Raw genomic sequence first — 22,289 nt, 5'->3', positions numbered from 1 at the left:
TCTTTGTAAAGACATTGTGTCTTCATTTCTCTTGGAAAAAATCCTAGGCGTGGAATTGCTCAATCTTATGGTAAATGTATGTTTAACTTTTAAAGAAACTGCTAGGTGTTTCCACAGTGGCTGTACTGTTTTACATTCCCTCCAGCAATGAATGAAGCTTCTGGTTCCTCCATATCCTCTACCAACATGTTTTTATCTGTCTTTGTGATCATAGCTGTTCTAATGGATGTGAAGAACTCTCATTGTGTTTTTAATTTACATTTCTCTGATGACTAATCGGGTTTAGTTCTCTAGTGCATTTTTATTAAAAATAACCTTGCTTGGCATATTATCACAAGGTCTGGTCAATAGGAATGACTCAAGAGAAAGGAATTGTATTTGTGCTGATAAACTTTTTTTTAAAACAAGGTGTCTTAAGTCAAAGTCAAGGAGCTTGACAATTATTTAGCTGAGTTCAAGGAAAACCCACTTTCTCCATAGTTCTAGCACACGAATATAAGCTTATCTGCACAATTAGCTCTGGCTGCCCCATTCTCTGTGAATTCTTAACCTCTCAAAGCTCTGTAAGACTTTTATAAATCCCATAGACCTGCCGGAGGTTTAACTAGTTTTTGTCACTCTTCCTTCAAGATATATAAGATAATCATTAATTAGTAACTGATATGACTCCACAATATTAAAGCTTTACAGCAAGTAATTTTGAGGCATTAGATGTATTATGGGAAAAATATTTTTAAAAAAAAAATCCAGACATTAGAATTTGTGTCAGAACATTGCATAAGGTATTTACATATTTTCATCCAACTTTTAGCCAAACTTGGTCATTTTTCTAACTGAGCTAGAAATGTCTCTCACTTTCTGTAGTCTGTTTTGAAGAGCAACACGCATAAGCGTACATGTGTTGGAATAAGGCTAGCCAATGCTTTTGCTTTGTGAGTTCACAGTTGACATAACAGAGCTCACAGTGCAACTTGACCTTGGCAGTTTCACCTTGTCTTTTAATTAATGACATTTAATGTTACCCTGATTTACTAGCCTGTGCCCCCTCCCGACTTCCACTTCTGAGTCCTTAGAACCATAACCAAATTGGGTAATTTTGTTGGTGAAACTAACCATCTTAGTAACTGCCAAAGAATTCTACCTTTAGAGATTTGGTCTTAAATGTTATGCCAACTCTGATGGAATGCTACAGGTTTTTAAAAGTAAATTATCAAGAAAGGCAAGTGTAGGCTGGTGAGAAGCTTAAGTTTGGAAGGATTCTTCTAGGTCTTCTCATCCTTTAGTCCCTCTACCGGGTGTCTATCAATACAACCGTCAGTCCTGTTTGTGATTCAGTTTTCTTTTAATAGATTGGAGATCATTTGATCTCCCTCCTACCCGTCTCTGAGGTCCTTGAAACTTTGAATCCCTTGAAATGGACACAAAACTATGTTGAAAGGTGAAGACGAACCGTTCATCTTTTTGGGGTGCTGTGGTCTTGAGTATAGAGAGGCAAAGAAGGAGAATCTAGATTAAACATTAACAGCACTTAACCTGAAGTCTGTGGACACCAGGAAGAATCCAAGATGCCTGCCCCGTTGGCTTGGGTAAGTGTCTTTATGGATATTTTTCTGAAGATAGAACCCAAAGTTTTTATCGGATTTTTAAAGTGTCTCAAAAATATAAGTATCACTGTCTTAGACAGTTGTTAACCATTTGGATAGATTACAGAGCAAATCTCTGACAGATTTTTAAGAATAAGGCATTTGGTGGTCTGAATACTAGATAACCATTAGTCTACCAATATTTAATTGCTTGAATATGATAAAATTTATGTGAGAAAGTGCACTTAGTCCTAGAAGATTCATGCTGATGTATTTGAAAACATGCTGTTTTGATGTTTATAATTCACTCTGGATAGTCTGGTAAAGAAGCAAATGCAGAAGTCAGTGTGTAAAAACTAAAATAAAGCAAAATGCTTACCACCACAGCAAAACATGAACAATTGGTGAATCCAGGAGAGAGGATCTATTCTTTCAACTTTTCTACAGATTTAAATTTTTTTAAAGTTGTGACTAAAAAAATACACATCCATTTATCTGTCTTAACTTTCTAAGAAAACTAGTACCATATTTTTTCTTTTCCTTTTTTTTTTTTTTTTTCCTTTCTTTTTTATTCCCCCTGGTACTGGGAATTGAACACAGGGGCACTTACCACTGAGCTACATCCCCTCTCCAGTCTCTAAATATTTTATTTTAAATATTTTTATTTTATTTAGAGACAGGGTCTTGGTAAATTGCTGAGGCTGGCTCTGAACTTGTGATCCTCCTGCCTCAGTCTCCAGAGCCTCTGGATATTATCTTATTTTATAAATGGCTAAATCCAGACTCAAAAAGAAATGAGGAAAACCAGGCAGTAGTATCCCAAATCACATTTGAGCTGTAATTAGAGAAAGAACTCAAAGCAGAGCTTCATCCTCTTCCATCTCCTCCCCATTCTACTCCAGCCCCGCTCCTCGGCAGGTACCCCGCGTGTCCACACGGCCCACCAGGATCCCCACAGTGCCCAGGAGAGGACTGTGTCCTACGTTCACAGGCAAAATCCATTCAGCCACCTCCTACTGGATGTTACGCTTGAACAGTAAAGTGCACGCGGTAACAGATGGCATCTTGTGACCTTCTTAATAACAGGCTAGGCTGCCAATGTTCCCTTGTGTCCAGGCTCTGCAGGGAATTTGGAAACTGTTGCTTTACACTTGCATATTTTCTGGCAAACACATTTAACCATTTATTAGTCAGTTTCCTAATTTAAAATAGAGCAAAAAAACCAAAACAGAACAAAATTCCCAACACCTGGAAGGGATGCTGGCATTTCCTGAGTCCGGAGGCCCATCCTGGGATTCTCTGGAGTGCGCTGGCAACCGTCCCGCATAGCTGTTACTTTTAGTGCGGTGAGGACCTCAATTCCAGGCCAAGTGCTTATCACTCTGCCTAGATTTACGGGTGGCCGGAGTGATCCTTTTTTTCTTTCTGCAGTTTAAAAGGAAGGTCTTCACGACTCACAGCAAAGCATACAAATGAGCCAGACGACAAACTAGATCTTTCTGAGGCAGCTCACACCACAGTGAATGTGGGGATCCCCTGATGAGGGAGGCTGGACTAAGTCACCTTCTTTGCCTCCCCTGGACAGTGGTGGCTGTCCAGTTCCACAGAGGAATGGGTAAGGGCGAGAGTGTGGCGATCAGGTGAGAGCCGCCTGCCAGCTGACCACCCCCACCAGCCACAGGGCAGCTTTCCTCTGTCCATGAGAGAAGCTGGCCTCTGGGGAAAACAGTGAAGACCTTCATGCCAAAGCCTTTGGGATCCCTCTTCTCCAGAATGAACCGGTGAGGGCTCGGAGCAGAAGGGAGTGGCGAAATCAGTCCCTGCCAGGCAGAGGGTGTGGGGAAGATGGTGGAAGAAGATCAGGAGGAGCGTTCCCAATGTCTCCAAGGTGGAGAGGAGAGTGTGAGGCCCGGGTGGAAAGAGCTCAGGTGGCAGGTGGGTGCCGTGCGGAGTCACACAGCAGGAGGAACGAACTAGGCCTCCTCAGGGACAGGTTCCTCCTCAGGTCACTCCCACAGAGCTGAGGGAGTCTTCCAGACTTCAGAAGACAGGAAGTCTTGGGGAGAAGGTGTTCAGGTGCCTCAGCCTGAGAAAAGCTGGGCCCGGCATGAGGGAGCCCTAAAGGGGAGCCGTGCATCCTCCCCAGGAAAACTGGGGGCAGCCTGCCTGGTGTGGCTACCCTGTGTCCCTTTATAGGCGACACAGTCTGCCTCAGGCGGACTAAAAACACCTGCAATAAAAGCCTCCTCTCCTCAGGCACACCCTAACCCATTTGCCTCCAGCTTCACTCTGGGGCCCCAACCTCCATAAGCTCTGGAAATGATCCCAAAATGGCACAAGGGGACATGTCCCTGAGACAGGATTGAAACAAAAGCAACACAGCTTGGAAGCCACCAGACCACAGGACACTCCCCTTACTAAGAAATGGAAGGTGTCTTCCCTGCCTTGGACCCAGCTGCTCCCACAGGACTGGCTGCTCCCCTATTCTGGTTGCTCTTTCCCTCTCACCCCAAATCCCACCTGATATACTACGTATGCACGTGCTTCCCCCTTGGGACTGGCCTGGCGCATCTCCCTAAGCCCATCACAGACCTGGGAGTGGGTGGGGGAGTTTGTGCCTCTCAGATCCTGGACTCATGCCAGCTGCTGTTTGCTCGGTCCTTTTTTAAAGCATTGCAATTTTAGGGGCTGTTACGTAGGATTCTGAAGGCTACTGTTCAAAGAACCAGTTTGTAAAAGGTTGCTTCTGTAAACTACATTCTAATTTTAAAGAGTAATTTATAAATTGCCTTTTGGAAGAAAATTATAAAGAAGGGACTGCCTCAGTGAGGAAGTGTGTCGTGAGAACGGAAAAGTTAGCCACGGAGACTCAGAAACCACTGATGGCAATTATGGGGCCCTGGCTTCTGGGGAACCCTGTGCCAGGGGCTGCAGATACCAAATCAAATAAGACAGACAAGTCCTTGTCCTTGGCAGGCTTGTGTTATGGAAGGAGAAAGAGATAATGAACAAATAAACAAAAACCATAATACAGAGAAAGCAACATAATTAAGAGGGGGAGAGTGTGAAGAACTTAGTTTAAACATGGTATCCAAGGATGGCCTTTCTGAACAGGAGACATCTAAATTCAGACCTGAAGGATATGGCTCAGCAGAGCTTGCACAGTTGTGTTCCAGAAAAAAAAAAATAGCATGTGTAAAGGTCCTGAGACAGGAGATGACTTGACATATTTGAATAATTAAATGAGGCCAATATAACTGAGCAAAACTGAGGGGAATAATGAAATGAGAAAGACAGAATCATGTTCATGTAAGACTCTGCAGACTTTGGTACAGAATTGGGATTTTGTTGCAAGTGCAACAGAAAACAGAGATGTGAGATCTTCTTGCTTATGCATTAAGATCTCCCTGTGTCTGGAATGGATTGAGTTGGCAAGACATGACTTATGGGACAAGTCTAGTGAGTTCTTAATGCTTTTTGAACTTTTTGAGGTATGTAGTTGGTTTCACAGAAGAAAAGTGGAATTGAAGGAGTAGGAGACAAATAAAGATAATATTCTAGAAATTCCATTACAAATTCTAAGCATCTTGCCCACTTAGGATATCATTTGGTTCTCATCAGTATTTTCCTAGATGTTGCCTTCTTTGTAAAAGGACACACATCCTTGGAAACAGTTCTAGGTAGGTGCTTCAAGACTTGGAATTTCATGTCCGTGGTTAAGAAATATCCCAAGGACGTCTTACACATATTGTCCTACCTGGACTTTAATGTGTTCATACAACACTAACCCCCTCCCAGGACATGCTCCATTGCCTGAAATAGCAAGAATCAAGGAGACCAGTCTGCCCTTTGCAGGGCTAACTTGGGCCCATCCAAGGTGTGGGACACAGGTAGGGAGCTGAGAAGAAGAGAAAGGAAAGGGACAGGAAGCAAGAGTGGCCCGATGAATCAGTGGGCTTTCTTCCACTCTCCAGAAAGTTGTTCTGGACAGAAAGATGAACAGAAGCTTTTTCATAAAACAAATCTTGCTAGAATCCATCAGGCGAGAGGCAAGTAGAAAGTTGAGTTAGCCATTCATTTGTCACCTTGCAGTTTTATGATACTTGATTTTTATTGATTCTTTTCATTAGTTACATGAAGATAAGTGTTGGATGGACCATATGCTCCATTCAGAAGACTAGGTTAGGAAAGCCACAGTCAAATCAAACACTCGGAAAGAAAGTTCATATTCATGCCAGAGGAAAATCACCATAATATAGGCAGAATAAAATATGATGGAACCTCTTCGAAAGGCAGTTGTGAAAGAGCATTGGAGAACTGTTTTCCTGTGATAATTGTGAATCACATTGAAGAACAGACCATCCCATCTGACCTTATGAATCCTCAGGTACAATACATTGCACAGGTACCATCAATAGACCAACGTCCACTAGTAGTCTAAAATTTATATTATTGGCTTCTGTTGATAATGTAATGCTTGGTTTTGTTTTAACTCCCTTCCTTAGGGACTTTCTAGCACAATGAAAACTCATAATCCAAAAATCAGACATAGGAAAGGATATGAAAATCAAGAAAATTTATCATGTGGCCAAATTAGACCATTTTGTCTTGATGTACTCTCATTTCTCAGTGAAGACAGTAGCCATCGGTTATGTTGAAATGACCATTTAGAGAATGAGAAGGACAATATGGGTCAATTCATAAATCACCATTATGAACACACATGCTTATGTCATCCTTACTTTTTATCCTACCAATATCTGACCATAACAACTGGAGAGAAGATAGGAAACCAAGGACTACCTACTGCATGGTGGTAAATTACTGCTTTTCCTGTCACATTATCACACCTCAGATTCCCATCCTTCTAACTGTGGGCTGTGCAGCAGCTCTACCAGACCATAGGTGATAACTGGGGTTAATCAGTATTCTGAAGGATGCAAACAGCAATATAAATGGAATAGGATTGGACCTGGTGTACTCAGATCAAATGCACTGTGTCCTTGACTTACTGTGAGTGATGTGAGTAGCCTGCCTGATTTCCCATACACTAGCTCAGACTTGTCTCTAAGCTTGTAACCTGTTTCAGTTTTCTGCTCTTTACTGAAAAGGGGAGAAAGAAAACCTTTCCTGATTTTAACAATAGCATAAATGGTTTCCTATCCTGTCTTCTTGCATCAACATAGAACAGAGGAACACTCAAAATCCAACTCATATGTACTATTCCCATAAAGTCATATTTCATTAAAGAAGCCAGTAGGATCATTCAAGACAAATGTTGAAAAACTTTATCTCCACTAGTTGGGAAATACCCATAAGGCTACAGGATAACTTTCTACCATTCATTATTCCCCCAACACACACACACACACACACACACACACACACACACACACACACCATATATATTCAAACTTTAAATACTACAGCAAATGGGTATGCATCACCAAAATATTTTACAAGAGTGCTTAAAATTTTCATTTGAGATAATAATCATTAGTCTTATTGAACCTTCAGAGATTCAACCATGAGAAATGGAAATTATATGGGAAACCCTATTGTATTTCCTCCACAGAATCATTTTGTGGCAGAAAGGCCAGCTGTTCCTTCTATAGTGTGCAGTTGTTGCTGGGATGTGTCAGCCAAGAAATCCATCTCTGGGCTCTCTGGCATCCCACTGGAATGTGAGCGGAAGAGATGCATGCTTTTTCCAGGATGAAGGGGTGAAAGGACATGTGTGCCTTCCCTCCCCTGCTCCCCCATCTGCCAGGTGGAGACAAAAGACCTCAAGGCCCGGGGATGAGGGAACCCCCAGAGGAAGGGAACCTGTGTCCCCAAATCTAAGAAACACAACCCCTCCAAGGAAAGGATAATTTTCTAGTTACTGACCCCCAAAAGGGAGCTATATGAATCACCTGACAAAGAATTCAAAGCAATTATTTTTAGGAAGTACAGAAAACTACAGTGGAACAAACAATTCAGTGAATACCAGAGAAACAATACAAGACAAAATGAGAAGTTCAGGAAAGAGACAGAAATAAAAGATGTAGGTCAGAGGATAGAAAGTAGAGGATGTGCAGGATGAACAAGTCTCAAGATCTAATGTATGGCCTCAGGACTGTAAGTGATAAAAATTGTACTGTATGTGGCATTCAAGCTAAATGAGTAGATTTTAACTGCTCTTGCAACAAAACAAAACAAAACAAAAGGGTGGGGTGGGGTGAAGTGTAACTATGTTGAGATAACAGATATATTAATTATCTCCACTGTAATAACCTTTTCCTTTCTTTCTGTGTCCCTTAGCATCATGCTCTAAACCTTAAGTATACTCAATAAAATTAGTTTAAAACTGAATAAACGGAAACTCTATAGCTGAAGGATTCAGTGAATGAAATGGAAAAATGCAATCGAGGTCAACAGGAACTGACTTGATCACACAGGACAATACATCTGTGAAGTCGAAGACAAATCATTTTAAATTATTCAATCCGTGAAGCAAAGAGGAAAGTAATAAAAAGAAATAAGGAAAGCCTATGTGGTTTATGGGACACCATACAGAAAATTAATATAAAGATAATGGCAATACCAGAAGGAAAAGAGAAAGAGATAGGGGCAGATTAAAGAACTATTGAGTGAAAACTTCCCAAATCTAGGGAGATATATCTGGACATCCAGTTATTGAAATTCAATATTTTCTAAACAGATTCAACCCAAAGAGGACTTTGCCAAGGCATGTTATAACTAAACTAAAAATTAAACACAAAGAGAATTTTAAAGTGGCAAGAGAGAAATTCATCTTGCTTTCAAATTCAATTATAAATCTGTAGTAGTTGAAACAGTATGGCACTGGCATGAACAGACATTTAAAACAGTGCAACAAAATAAAGAGCCCAGAAATAAGCCCAAGCACATATCAGCAACTGACTTTCAACAAAAGCACCAAGAATATATAATGCAAAAATTATAGTCTCTTCAAAAATTGGTGTTGGTGGGGCTGCAGACTGGTACAACTACTCTGGAAAGCAGCATGGAGATTCCTCAAAAAACTAAGGATAGAACCACCGTATGAACCAACTCTCCTACTCTTTGATGTTCTTCCCAAAGTATGAAAATCAGCATACTATAGCAATGCAGCCACCTCAATGTTTAGAGCAGCACATTATGGAATCAACCCAGATAGATGCCTGTCAATAGATGAATGGATTAAGAAATTGTAGCATATACACAACAGTGAAGTTCTACTCAGTCATAAAGAAGAATGGAATTATGGCATTTGCTGGCAAATGGATGGAAATGAAGAACATCATGCTAAGTGAAATAAGCCGGACTCAGAAACGCAAAGGTTGAATGTTTTCTCTCATATGTGAAAGCTAGAGTAAAATAAAGGAGAGAAGGAGGGAAGGATAGGATGTCATAAAGATATAGGGAAGAGCAGTGGAGTAGAAGAAGGAGAGGGAGAGGCAGAGTGGAGGGAGCAGAGAGGGGAGGAAATGTGGAATGAATTCTTGAAAAAACCGTTGTGTGCACATGTAAATGTGCCACAGGGAATTTCATCTCTGTGTAAGTAAAAAGGACCCATCAAATATAAATAGATGAGTGAAAGGAAGTCTAGCAGAGTAGAGGAAGGAGAACAGGGGAGGGAGAGTGGGAGGGAAGGGAGACTGTGAACTGAAATCAAATTCCATGCATATGTGATTTTGTCAGGATGAACCTAATGACTATGTAAGACTATAAAGCTCTAATAAAAATAAACTAAAAACTTTCACACTGCCAGCTGTACAAAAGTATAGCACACACCACTATGCCTGTGCATATATACTTGATAAATAGCCATGTTTCTGGTCTATGCATTTACTATGCTATATCTTTTTATATATTATAATTTTTTTTTCGGTGCTGGGGATCGAACCCAAGGCATTGTGCTTTTATATATTACAATTTTATCATTATTTTAGAGTATACTGTTTCTATTTATTAAAAAAAGTTCAGTGTAAAACAAAAAAAATATGGGTGTTGGGAAAATTTTATATCAACATAGAAAAGAAAGAAATTAAACCATATCTGACACCACACACTAAAATCAACTCAAAAGAGATTAAAAACTGGGGCTGGGATATAGCTCAATTGGTAGAGTGCTTGTCTTCCAAGCACAAGGACCTGGGTTCAATTCCCCAGCACCGCAAAAAAAAAAAAAAAAAAAAAAAGAGAGATTAATAACTTAAGACCTGAAACTATAAAAGTGCTAAAAGAAAACATAGGTCTTGACATAAATTAGTCTTTGTTGGATATGAAGCCAAGGGCACAGGCAATTGAACAAAAAGAAACAAGCAGAACTCCGTCAGTCTAAAAAGTTTCTATACAGCAAAGAAAACAATAAATGAAATGAAAAGTCAATCTTTGTAAGGGGTGGAAAGACTTGCTAACTCCATCTCAGATAGGAGGCTACTACCCAAAGTGCACAGAGAACTCATGCAACTCCATCTAATAAAAAATAAAGTAAAATAAATAACCTGATTGAAAAATGGGCAAAGTACTTAAATGGACGTTTCCCCATAGAACATATGCCAAAGACCCAAAGTACATGAAAAGGTGCTCAACATTATACGCATCAGGGAAAGGCCAATCAAAACCACAATGAGGGGCTGGGTATATAGCTCAGTTGGTAGAGTGCTTGCCTTGCAAGCACAAGGACCTGGGTTCAATCCCCAGCACCGCAAAAAAAAAAAAAACAAAAAAAAACACACACAATGAGATGTCATTGACACCTGTCAAAAAGTCCAATTGTGGTATATGTATTCCCATGTTCACAGCAGCATTATTCACAACAGCTAAGATATAGAAACAACAGAAGTAGCCCAACAAAGATGAATGGATAAAGGAAATGTGGCATATACATCCAATGGAATATTATTTGGCCTTTAAAAAGAAGGAGATCCTGCTATTTATGACAACATAGATGAATCTGGAGGACATTATGCTAAGGGAAATTATCCAGGGACAGAAAGACAAATACTGCATGATTTCACTTACATGTGGAGTCTCAAAAAGTCAAATTTATGCAAACACAGAGTAGAAATGGTGGGTCCCGGGTGTTATGGAGTGAGAGAAATGGGGAGATGCTGGTCAGAAGGTACAAACTTTTGATTATAAAATGACTAAGTTTTGGAGACCTAACATACAGCATGGTGGACTGGGTAATAAAAATGTATTGTGTTCTCAAACTTCGCAGAGAAAGTAGATTTCCAGTGCTCTTACCACACACACACACACACACACACACACACACACACACACAGAGTAACAATGTGAAATGATTGACACATTAAGTAGCTCTGTTGTGGTAATCATTTCACAATGTGCACATATATCAAAACACCCTGTTGTACAACCTAAATGCATACAATTTATATTTGTTAATCCTACCTTGGTTAAGCTGGGGGAAGAAGAACCTAGAAGTGGAGTCACAGCAACCTTGGTGAAAGGGGAACCGATCACGTTGCACTTACCTCTGATATCCGTGGTCTCCTGGGTACCAGCCTGGCAGGGTGGAAGATCGTTGGCAGAGTCTTTTAGCAATGGCGTCCTAAAGAAAACAGGTAGGAAAAACAAGTTATAAATTTATAGGTTCATAAACCACATGGAGCCATACCTAGAGAAATTTTCATCCACATTTTCATTTGGTTTCTCAAATATTTGCTTCTTCTCTTCCTCTCTTTCCACACTCCCAATCATAACCCCACACTCCCATTAAATCAACCCAAGTTGGACTTCCTCATTGTCTTTCGGGATTTGCTTGTTCTCTGATTTGTCATAAAAGGGTAAAATTTCCAACTTCTGCGCGTGAAAAGCTCAAACATTAAGTTCATAATTATTTCAACAGGATTTATGAGTGTTTCTCCAGGGAGCTGCTTTCAAAATAAGATAAGTGCTGTGCATGGAATAGGAAAGATTACAGTAATTATACTGGCTTCCAAATAAAACTGAAAACTTAATGGCAAACAGGGTAGCTTGGGGACTCACAGATGCTGTGTCTATCCTTTGAAACACATCTGTATCTCAGTTTCCCTGAATTCAGATACGGAATTCTTTTTAAGCAAGCAGGGACTTGCTGGGAAGCACAGGTCATTTTGTATGGAATGGACACAGTACTCAGTTGCTAGAGTGTAATACGCAGTGGCAGTTGCTATAGGACCTCTGATTGAGGGAGGAGGATCTCCAAACTGTAGGGACCTAGAGCCATGTGTGTGAGTTCTTGCAGGAGGAAGTAGGGGAAGAGAGAAATTGATGTCAGTCTAAAGAATCCCAAAACGCTCTTACTGTGCGTGTATTCAGACCAACTCTGGTCATACCAGAGGCAGGGGCTGGTAACCCAACATGTACCTTTCTTCTCTTAACCTAGGGTAGCATTTGATGTATATGAAGGTATTATATTTTAAAATGCAATTTCTGAGCCACATATATACATATATTTTTTAAATTTTTTAATCACCAAACACTATGGTTTGGGCTAATTTTTAGTTTTATATAAATGGAATTATAGTGTGTTTTGTCTGTCTCAGAATACTGAACAGAGTGCTGAATGTTTATGACATTATTGCTCATATCTGTTGTTGTATAGTATTCCAATTGTATAGGCACCCTACTGTCTATCCATCAGAAGTAGATTAATACAACGAGCCCTCCATTTCCAGTTTCCACAACTATTGATTTAACAACTGCAAATTGAAAATATTTTTTAAAAGTTTTGTCTGTACTATATAGACTTTTTCTTCTTGTCATTATCACACTTATTTACATAGCACTGGTATTGTATTATAAGCAATTATAAGTCATTTAGAGGTGATTTCAAGTATCGAGGAGGATGTTCATAGGTTATATGCAGATGCTACCTCATTTCATAGGAAGGACTTGAGAATCTTCAGATCTGGTATCTGTTGATGAACCTAAAACCAATCTCATAAGGATACTGAGGGACAACTGTAGTACTTATTCTACATTTGACTTGTTTTATTTTTTGCCTAGTATGAAAAATGCTGCTGAGAACATTCTTCTGTGTGCCTTTTGATGCATATGTGAAAATGCATTTTGGATGGGCAAACACTTAGGAGTGGACATGCTAAGTCTTAGGGATCCATAGCATTGACAGTAGAAGCTAAGGCCAAACTGTTTTCCTGAGGAGTTATATCAGGTACATTTCCCCTAGCTGTTAGGAGAGTTCACAGTTCTGCACCCTCACCAACACTAGGGTCAAGGTCTCTTAAATTTTTACTTTTTGGAAGGTTTTTAGAATAAGCCCAGTGTGATTTTAATTTGCATTTTATATGGAAAATAGATACAAACCCTTTGTCAGTCTCTGCATTGAAAAAGTCTTCCTGCTCTCTGGGGTTTGTCTTTTCATACTCTTCTTGGTATATTTGGTTGAACAGATCTAATTTTAATGTAGTCCCATTCATCCAACTTTAACTTTTTTTTTTTTTTTTTTGTGATGCTGGGGATCGAACCCGGGGCCTCCTGCTTACAAGGCAAGCACTCTATCGACTGAGCTATCTCCTCAGCCCTAACTTTTTTCTTGGAGTTAGTGCTCTTTGTTTTCTATATAACAAATCCTTGCCAGTCTCAAGGTCATCACCATAGCACCTATTGTTACATAAGGTCTTGCCTTTAAGAGTTAGGCCTTTGTTCATCTAGAATGAATCTCATGGAGTTGAAAGCCAGTCCTTCTCTCCTGCTTTGCCACCTTTTTCATACATCAAGTGCCAGTTACTGGCACAAGTTTGTTTTTTGGCTCTTTCTTCTGTTTCTTTGGTGTCTTTGTATACCACCCTGACTTAATTACTGAGGCTTCATAACAAGTTATCTGTAGAACAAGCCTCAAGCTTTGCTCTTTTTTCATAATATCTTGGCTACATCATGGTTTTCATTTCCATATAAATTTTAGCATCATCTTGTCAAGTTCTACAAAAACAGCTATTAGAATTGTATTAAATCTATAAATCAATTTGGGGGAAAATGGTATTTTTACAGTATTCAAACTCCCAATCCTTGAACATGGTTAATCTCTCCATTTACTTCAATCTTCTTTATTTTTCTATCACTAATATCTTATAGTTTCCATGAACATGGTTTACCTCTCCATTTACTTAGGTCTTCTTTATTTTCTCTAACTAACATTTATCGTTTTCTGCATGGAGATCTTGTACATCTTTGATTACATTTGCTCATAGAGACTTGACCTACAGTAACCATGCTACGTGTGGAAACTTTTAAATTTCATTTAAAAACTGTTATTAATAAGCACATATTATTTCCCGCTTTAATTTAAACATTCGTGAAAGTTTTATATCATGTTATACTTCTCTTTATTATAAAAATGTGTATTTCCTTTATCATAAAAAGGTTTCAGCTCTCCATTCCACACATATTTCTTTTCTACTGCTGCTATAAAAAGCTAATGTTTGGTATTTGTCCTGTAACTTCCAATAATCCCTGGAACAGTGCCACTGCATTTGAGAACCAAGACCCAACATATTGCTTTTCTATTCACTGAGGGATTTGTCTGTGTAAGTATTAATTTGGAAAGGAAAACCACTGTTTTTCAAACAATTTGGGACTATTTTGAAGGCCCAGTCATGGTTATCACAGCTTTTCATCTTTTCTGGGTTTGTTTTCCTCATAAGCAACAATGAGGCTGACTGGGGAAGCAAAGTGAAGATGGGGAAGAAAGCTTTAAGGGTGTAAAGGAAAATAGAGGGAGAAAATGCCCCAAATATTCAATGTCTCCTAAGAGAGTTACTGAGAAACCCCAAAGTGACATCAAGTTTACTATGGGGTCAGAACGACTCTTTCACTCTCTTTCAAAGCATCATTTCCCATTGTTTTCTGATCTCCAAAATTCATGTGAAGCACTCAGTATGCATACAAATTCACCAGTGCCTCATAATCATAATTTCCAAAGGGAGTGACTTGGGTTTAACAAGAACTGATCACTGTCATAGTCAACCAAGGACAGGGACCATTATTTCTCTGAAGGATTCTCAAGCAGATGGTTTAAACTTGGTGTTCAAGTTTAAACGCACAAACAACACATTTTTTTTTTTTTTTATAAAATCAAGTTATTGCAATTTTCCTTGAGGACACACTCCTATGATTGTTGCATATCTTTGGTTGATTTCCAGAGTTTTAAAAATGTTGATTTTTACAGTGTTTGCAAGGGGTAGATACATAACAATATATTAAGGGATGGATATGTAGCAACATATGGAGGAGTGGATATCCAGAGGTCCTCTCTGCATTCTGAAAGCCCTGCCCTTTTCCACTTTTAAATTATTGAGATAAAATGTACATAATATAAATTTACCATTTTAGCCATTTTTAAGTATAATTTGGTGGCATTAACTACATTTACAATGTGCAACTTGTCACTATTATCCATCTCCAGAAATTTTCATCATTCCGAGCAGAAATTCTGTACCCATTAAACAATAACCCCCCATTTCCCCTCCCTGCTAGCTCCTGGTAACCTTAATTCTACTTTTTGTTGCCAAGAATTTGCCTATACCTTATATAAGTAGATTCGTGCAAAAATGGGTCCTTTTGTGTCTGGATTCTTTCACTTAACGTATGTTTTTCAAGATTCTGTCTGTTGTAACATGTATTAGGATTTCAGTCCTTTTTAAGATTGAATAATATTCCATTGTACAGATATACCACAATTTGATATCCATTCACTTGTTCTTGTATATTTAGGTTGTTGCCACCTTTTGGCTATTGCCTATACAAGATTTTTTATAATGATATGTTTTATTTATCATTTAATTAATTTTTTTTAAATTTTCAAATTCATTTTAACCCCTGGGTTACCTAGGAGTACACTGTTAAATTTCCAAATATTTGGATATTATCTAGTTCAATGTTTTAGCTTAGTTTCTATCCTAATATTTCTTGTCAAAGAACATACTGTGTATGATTTGAATTCTTTGAAATTTGATCGTTTTTAATGGTCCAATGATCAATTTTAGAAAATGTTCCATTTCCTTTTTTAAAAGTGTATTGTCTGCAATTAGTGGGCACTGTAGGAGTGTCAATTAGAACGAATATCATAATCGTGTTGTTCAAAGTTAGCATGAACTCACCAGAAGTTTGCTTGTTCTACCAGTTACTGTGTTAAAATATTCAATTATGACTGTGGTTTTGCTTATTTCTCTTTTTAGCTCTTTTAGTATTACTTAGTAAATACTAAAAGAGAGTATTAATAACATGCTTGGAGAGCATGTTATTAGATACAGAGAAATCTGGAATTGTCTTATCCTCCTGTGTGATGGACTCTTCTATTATTATCAACTGTCCCTCCTTCAGCTGAATACTTCTTGCCTTCTGATGGTCCCCGGAGAAGTCCTCTTCCCCCTTTCCCCCTCCTCCCTGCTCCCTATATTTTAAGACTTTTTTTTTTTTTTTAAAGAGAAGTTGTAAGTTCACAGATAAATTTGGAGGATAATACAGAGATTTACTACCTACCAGACATGCACAGCTTCCCCGTTATCCACACCCCCATCAGAGTGGTATATTTATTACAATTGAAACATCATAACTGTCCAGATCCAGAGCTTACATTAGAGTTCCCACTCTTGGTGTTCAACAGTCTATGGGTTGGTACAAATGTATAGTGACATATATAGATATGGATGTATATGTATATGTGTATATACCTAGATATATCTACATATGTATATATATAGATAGATAAATATCTATATATATGTCATTATGTCATGATATATATATGATTTTATATGATACTCTAACAAGGATATATACATACACACACACACACACACTCACATATATATAAATAGATCTATAACATATTTTCACTGTCTTAACCAAATCTCTGTGCTCTAGATATTCATCCCTTCCCCTCTCTGCCAACCCCTGGAAACCACTGATATTTTTACGGTTCCAATAGTTCTGCCTTTCTGAAAGACAAGCATACAGTATTTAGCCTTTCCTATTGGCGTCTTTAACTTAATAATATGCATTAAGTTTCCTCCATGTCTTTTCATGACTTGACAGCTCATTTCTTTTTATCGTCGAATAATATTCCATTATATGTATGTGTGATATTTTATCCATTTACCTTTCAAAGGAATCCTTGGTTTTTTCCAAGTTTTGGAAATTTTGAATAAAACTACCGTACACGTCTGTGTAGAGGGTTTTGCATGGATATAAATTTTCAGTTCCGTTGGGTAAATACCAAGGAGTGCAATTCCTGGATTTTATGGTAGTACGGCTTAGTTTTGTAAGAAACTGCCGAAGTGCCTTCCAGTGTGGCTGTTCCATTTTGCATTCCCAGCACGTGATGAGTTGTTGTTGTTCTACCTTCTCACCATCGTTTATTGCTGCCAGTGGCCTGGATTTTGGTCATTCTAACAGGTGTGCAGTCTTACCTCATTGTTGTTTTAATTTGCATTTCTCTGATGACATATGACATAGAGCATTTTTCATATTCTTAATTGCCTTCTGTACATTTTATGTGATGAGGTTCTGCTCAGGTCTTTGGTTCATTTAAAAATCAGAATATTAATTTTGCATTGTTGCATTTGAAGTTCTTTGTGTATTTTGGATAATAGTCATTTATCAGATAGATCCTTTGCAAATATTTTCTTCCAGTTTGTGGCTTGTCTTCTCGTTCTTTTGATATTGTCTTTTTCAGATAATGTTTCAACTTTAATAAAGCCTAGTTAATCAATTATTTCTTTCATGGGTCATACATTTGGTGTTGTATCCAAAAATTTACAAGTTGCTGGGCATGGTGGCACATGTCTGTAATCCCAGCAACTCAGGAGGCTGAGGCAGAGGAGGATCACAAGTTAGAGGCCAACCTCAGCAATCTAGCAAGACCCTTAGGAACCTGGTGAGACCCTATCTCAAAATAATAAGTAAAAAGAACTGGTGATGTACCTCAGTGGTAAAGTGCCCCTCGGTTCAATCCCCAGTAACCAAAAAAAAACAAAAACAAACAAACAAAAAAAACAAGTTAATCTAATCTTTCTCCTATGTATGTATATTCTAGAAGTTTTATAGTTTTGCATTTTACATTTAGGTCTACAATCCATTTTGAGTTCATTTTTGTGAACAGTGTGTGGTCTGAATCCAGATTCATTTTTGGCAGGAAGATGTCCAGTTGTTCTGATACCATGTGTTGAAAGGAGTATCTTTCCCCATTGCGTTGCCTTTACCCGCTTGGCGCACATCAGTTGGCTGCATTTATGTGGGTCTATTTCTGGGCTCCCTGTTCTGCTGCATTGAGCTCTTGTCTATTCTCTTGCCAACACCACACTGTCTTGATCACCGGAGCTGAGTTGGTAAGTCCGGAAGTCAGGTAGTTGTCAGTCCTCAAACGTTATTCTTCTCCAATATTGTGTTGGTTGTTCTGAATCTTTTGTCTTTCCATATAAACTTTAGAACCAGCTTTTTAAAGTCCACAAAACAACTGGCTAAGATTTTGAATCAGGTTCCATTGAATCTATAGACCAAGTTGGGAAGAACTCACATTTTGACGATATCAGTGTCCCCCTATCCATGAACATGGGATCACTCTCCATTTAGTTCTGCTTTATTTCTTTCATTGGAGTTTTATAGTTTTCATCATATGGGTCTTGTGAGATTTATACCTGATTATTTCACTTTTGGGGAGTGTAAGTGGTATTATGCTTTTTATTTCAAATTCCACTTGCTCACTGCTCATATATAGGGAAGCAACTGACTTTTGTACATTATCCTTATATTCTCTAATAATCTCTTCTTAGTCAATTCACCTATTGAAGGACATCTTGGTTTCTTCTATGTTATGACAATAGGGAATAAAACTGCCAGACATTCACGTGGACATAAGTTCTCAAATCAGTTAGGTAAATACCTAGGAACATGAATTCTGGACCATATAGCAAGGTTTTGTTTAGTTTTGTAAGAAACCACCACACGGCTGTTTGCAACAAAGCTCTATTTGTTTCCTTCAAGGAACGAATGGTTTGCATTTCTGCCACGATTCTTTCCCTCATCGGACCATAAGCTCTTCAAAGGCAGATACCACGTGTGTGTCGATCACTGATGTAGCCTTGGCATTTGACTTCAGACTGTATATACAGAAGGACCTTAAAGAATATTTGATTAATGAATTAAAAGTTAATTAAAGTTTCAAGACCTAAACATTTATAGTTGAGGAGCTGGGCGTGTAGCTCAGTGACAGACCTATTGTGACAGGGCCTGGGTTCCATCCCCAGGATGGCACACGTGTGCCAGGTGTGGGGGCACACACCTATAATCATAGCAATTCTGGAGCTGAGGCAGGGGGACTGCAAGTTTGAGGCAAGTCTGGGCAATTCAGTGAGACCCTGTCTCAAAATCAAAAAATAAAAGGACCGGTGATGTGACTCAATGGTAAAGCACCCTGGGGTCAAATGCCTGGTACTGAAACAAAACAACAAAAACAAGCAACAAAAACTCTGTGTGTGTGTGTGTGTGTGTGTGTGTGTATTTATTTGAGCTATATCCCTGCCTTAGGAATTCCAAAATTCAGCTCTTATTTTAACCTTGACAGACAACTAGGATTGACACTGACATCCCATAATATAAGTTCTGTACCACACTAATCTCCATTTTCCCATCACAGTATCCTTCTTTATGCACAATATATATTTTACCTATTTGTGGTTAAAACTGATTTAGAACCAAATAATCAAGACTTCCACCAAGTTTCTTCGGCCTCACATGATATGTTTTTTTGTTTTTTGTTTTTTTTTTGCGGTGCTGGGGAATCGAACCCAGGGCCTCGTGCTTGCAAGGCAAGAACTCTACCGACTGAGCTATCTCCCCAGCCCGGCCTCACATGATATGGTTTATTCACTGTATATAGTGAGTCTTCCTACAAAAAGCGTATTATGTTTTGGATACTTTACTATTTTTCTGGTTTAACACATTTGAAATGATCACTCATTTCATTTTTTCATTCCAATAATAGTCCTTGGACCATTCATCAGCTCCCATAACTATACTGTGCAACAACACCTATAGAATTTTCACATAAGAGACTTATAGCAATGTAAAAATCTCTCTCTACAGTCTTACGAGATTTTAATCAAACAGCTTTTGCTTGGAATTTAAAAAGACATTTGTCCTCAGGGCTAAAATTAGTGGAGAAAAAAAAATTAAAAACAAAAGCAAATATAGAATGCAATCAGTACTTTCAAAATGAGCTCAATCTGCCCTTCATCTTCATTTATAACACTTGATTCTCCTTACCCTTTAATGGGACAGGCAGTAGTTGTGCAAAGAATCTATTTATGAGTCCGAGGTCTCCAAACAGATAAACTTCACAAGCCTGTGGCCTTCTGTAGTTTGTTTGCAAGGTCATAGAGTTTTTGGTTGGAATGATGCCTATAAGGATCACACTCTGAATACACTCAGTCTTGTACATTTTTACCAGATGTTGTAGGTCTGGATTTTTTTTTAGGATTATTAAATATAATTTTTCCTACCATGGTGAATGGATACTAGCTTTCAAATACAAATCAGATAATTTCAGAGAGGCGCCCAGAAGTGTTGGAAGACTCCGCTATCTGGCCCAGAGATGCTTCAAGTATCATAGAATTACCAAAGGGACTTCCAATGTTAATAGAAGAGTCAGCATACTATGGAAAACGCAGACCGTAGGTTGTTGAACTAGATCAAACAAGGTGCCCAAATAGAAAGTACTTCTAACACCTATTGGCTTCAAGCCCTTTGTTTTGATGGTTTGGAAAGACCTGGAAGGAAATGCAACTAATATTTTTTAGAGCAGTATCCTTCACATCTGAAGGTGGAGCCAGCCATCCCATTGATTTTCAAATAGGTTTCCAGATCTGGATAAGATATTCACCAACTAACAAGGAGAGGGACCGACAGGCAGTTTTCACATCCCCACGTACACTTGCTGTCTAGTGCTTACCCAGTCCTGACAGCTCCCCAGCAGTGCTTGGGTTAAGTGCTTCTTTGCCTCAGTGCTCACTCTTTGCTGGGGGCAGTGTGTTTTTTCATTCCCCACCCTGGAAGAAACCTGCTTCACTTAGATCTTTCCGGAAATACTGAACCCCTCCCCGACCTCAGACACTGGTCCTCTGCTTCCCTTGAACTTACTTATTTCTGTAGTTACAGTTACTCTATCAAACGGAAATTAGGGTTCGGAAGGTGGGCCTATCCCTGTGCCTGGCTTCCAGGAAGCACCCAGAAAACTGAGTTTCCGGCCCTTGACACCTTACCCAAGTGGGGAGGAGAGGGGGATGGACAAGTTTCTTCCAGCTCTGAGGAAACTTTTCAACTCCTGAAAGTGGGAAGAAAACTGTATAAAGTGAAATTCTCAGAAACATCTCTTTGCTGAAAAGACAACAGAAAGCATCCACAATTTAGTCAATTACTCATCTCCATTTCCTTTCAGGAGTTGTAGTTCAATGCCATTTTAGGAGTAGTAAGGAGAGAACAGAATCATCATTTCAGCTGGTGACTGACATTTAGCTCTCCTCCCCGCTGACATTTACAGAGGAAAGCCTACAGGGTTAACATCTACGAAGTTCCACAATGCCCTCTTCCTTCTAATGGCGCTCTTGTCTATTTATAGCGACACATCCAGGTGCAAATTACAAAGGGATCTTACTGTTTACACTCAGGCTCGTGCAGTCCCGCGATAAAAGAAAGTCTGCTGCACGTGAGCTCATCCAGTTGTTTTTTCCGGTAACTGCCCTCGTAGGTCGTCATGCAGGCATCGGACCACCGCGTTTCATTCTGCCAGGATACGCCGGCCTTGTGTTTGATCAGCTCAAACTCTTGAGAAGTAAGAGGGCTGAAGGGCAGAAGAATTTGCGGAGTCAAGTACAAGATGTGTGACATCGCGCCTGCTCTGAATAACAACTTTTTAAGCCCTCTACATAAGGAAGAATTAATTTCCTCCCAGCCAGGAAGCAATTGACCGGCTCACCAAACTTCCTAACTCTGACGCTCGCAGAGTGAGGAAGAGTAACTCTCTTAGGTACAGTTGCCAAGCAACAGGTCCCAAAATTCCACAAACTCTACTCCTCACATATGCACAAGTTTTAACAAACAAATTTATTTAAGTTATATAACTGCTGGTCCCTGCTCTACGAAATATACACTGCTTTGCAATTACATCAAGAAAGCACTCAGCAGGATTATTTGGGAATTACTGCTTCATAAATAAAGCAGTGAATCCTAATGATGTTGGTTTAAGAAGTGGGAATGAGGCTTAAAATGATAGGCCAAGCTCCATCTCCCTTAGAGACCTAGCCTCCAAGCGCCCACCCAGGAGAGAATAGGAGCTGCTTGTGATGTCAACAATAGCAGGTGACTCAACAGCTTCTCATGTGTCACACAGCAATGGTTCTGACACTAGAGTCACTCCCAGAGTTGTTAAAATAAGCAGAAGTCCAGGACCCAATCCCACAGATTCTGATTTAATTGGTCTGGAGGAAGGCACTGACATAGGTTTTTTTTTTTTTTTTTTTTTTTTTGAAAGCTTAGTTCTGCAGGATTCTAAAGAGCAGGCCTGGATAAGAATTGAAGTCATGGCCATGCTTTTGTGATTACGTCAGGGTATATCCTGGGGTTTGCATACAACTAAAAATAATTTTTAAAAAAATTTTTAAAAGAGAATTAAGGTCT

General features: G+C 39.1%; 1 protein-coding gene across 3 annotated transcripts in view; it reads right to left on the bottom strand.

Moving 5' to 3' along the window:
• Positions 1 to 21,500, bottom strand: part of C10H4orf51 (chromosome 10 C4orf51 homolog) — a 43,186-nt gene extending 21,686 nt beyond the window's left edge. For all 3 annotated transcript variants that reach the window (XR_007110528.1, XR_007110529.1, XM_047566837.1), the window contains exons 1-2: positions 21,268 to 21,500; positions 11,090 to 11,166 (exon numbers count right to left, since the gene is read on the bottom strand). Coding sequence is in view for 1 of the 3 variants with exons in the window: in XM_047566837.1 (XP_047422793.1) it covers positions 11,090 to 11,166; positions 21,268 to 21,500 (310 nt within the window). In the remaining 2 variants the exon portion in view is untranslated. The remainder of the gene's footprint in view (positions 1 to 11,089; positions 11,167 to 21,267) is intronic.
• Between the last annotated feature and the right edge of the window lie 789 nt (positions 21,501 to 22,289).

The sequence above is a fragment of the Sciurus carolinensis genome, chromosome 10, assembly GCF_902686445.1.
Source record: "Sciurus carolinensis chromosome 10, mSciCar1.2, whole genome shotgun sequence".
NCBI classification, from domain to species: domain Eukaryota; kingdom Metazoa; phylum Chordata; class Mammalia; order Rodentia; family Sciuridae; genus Sciurus; species Sciurus carolinensis.
This window is presented reverse-complemented; position numbering and strand designations above follow the sequence as displayed.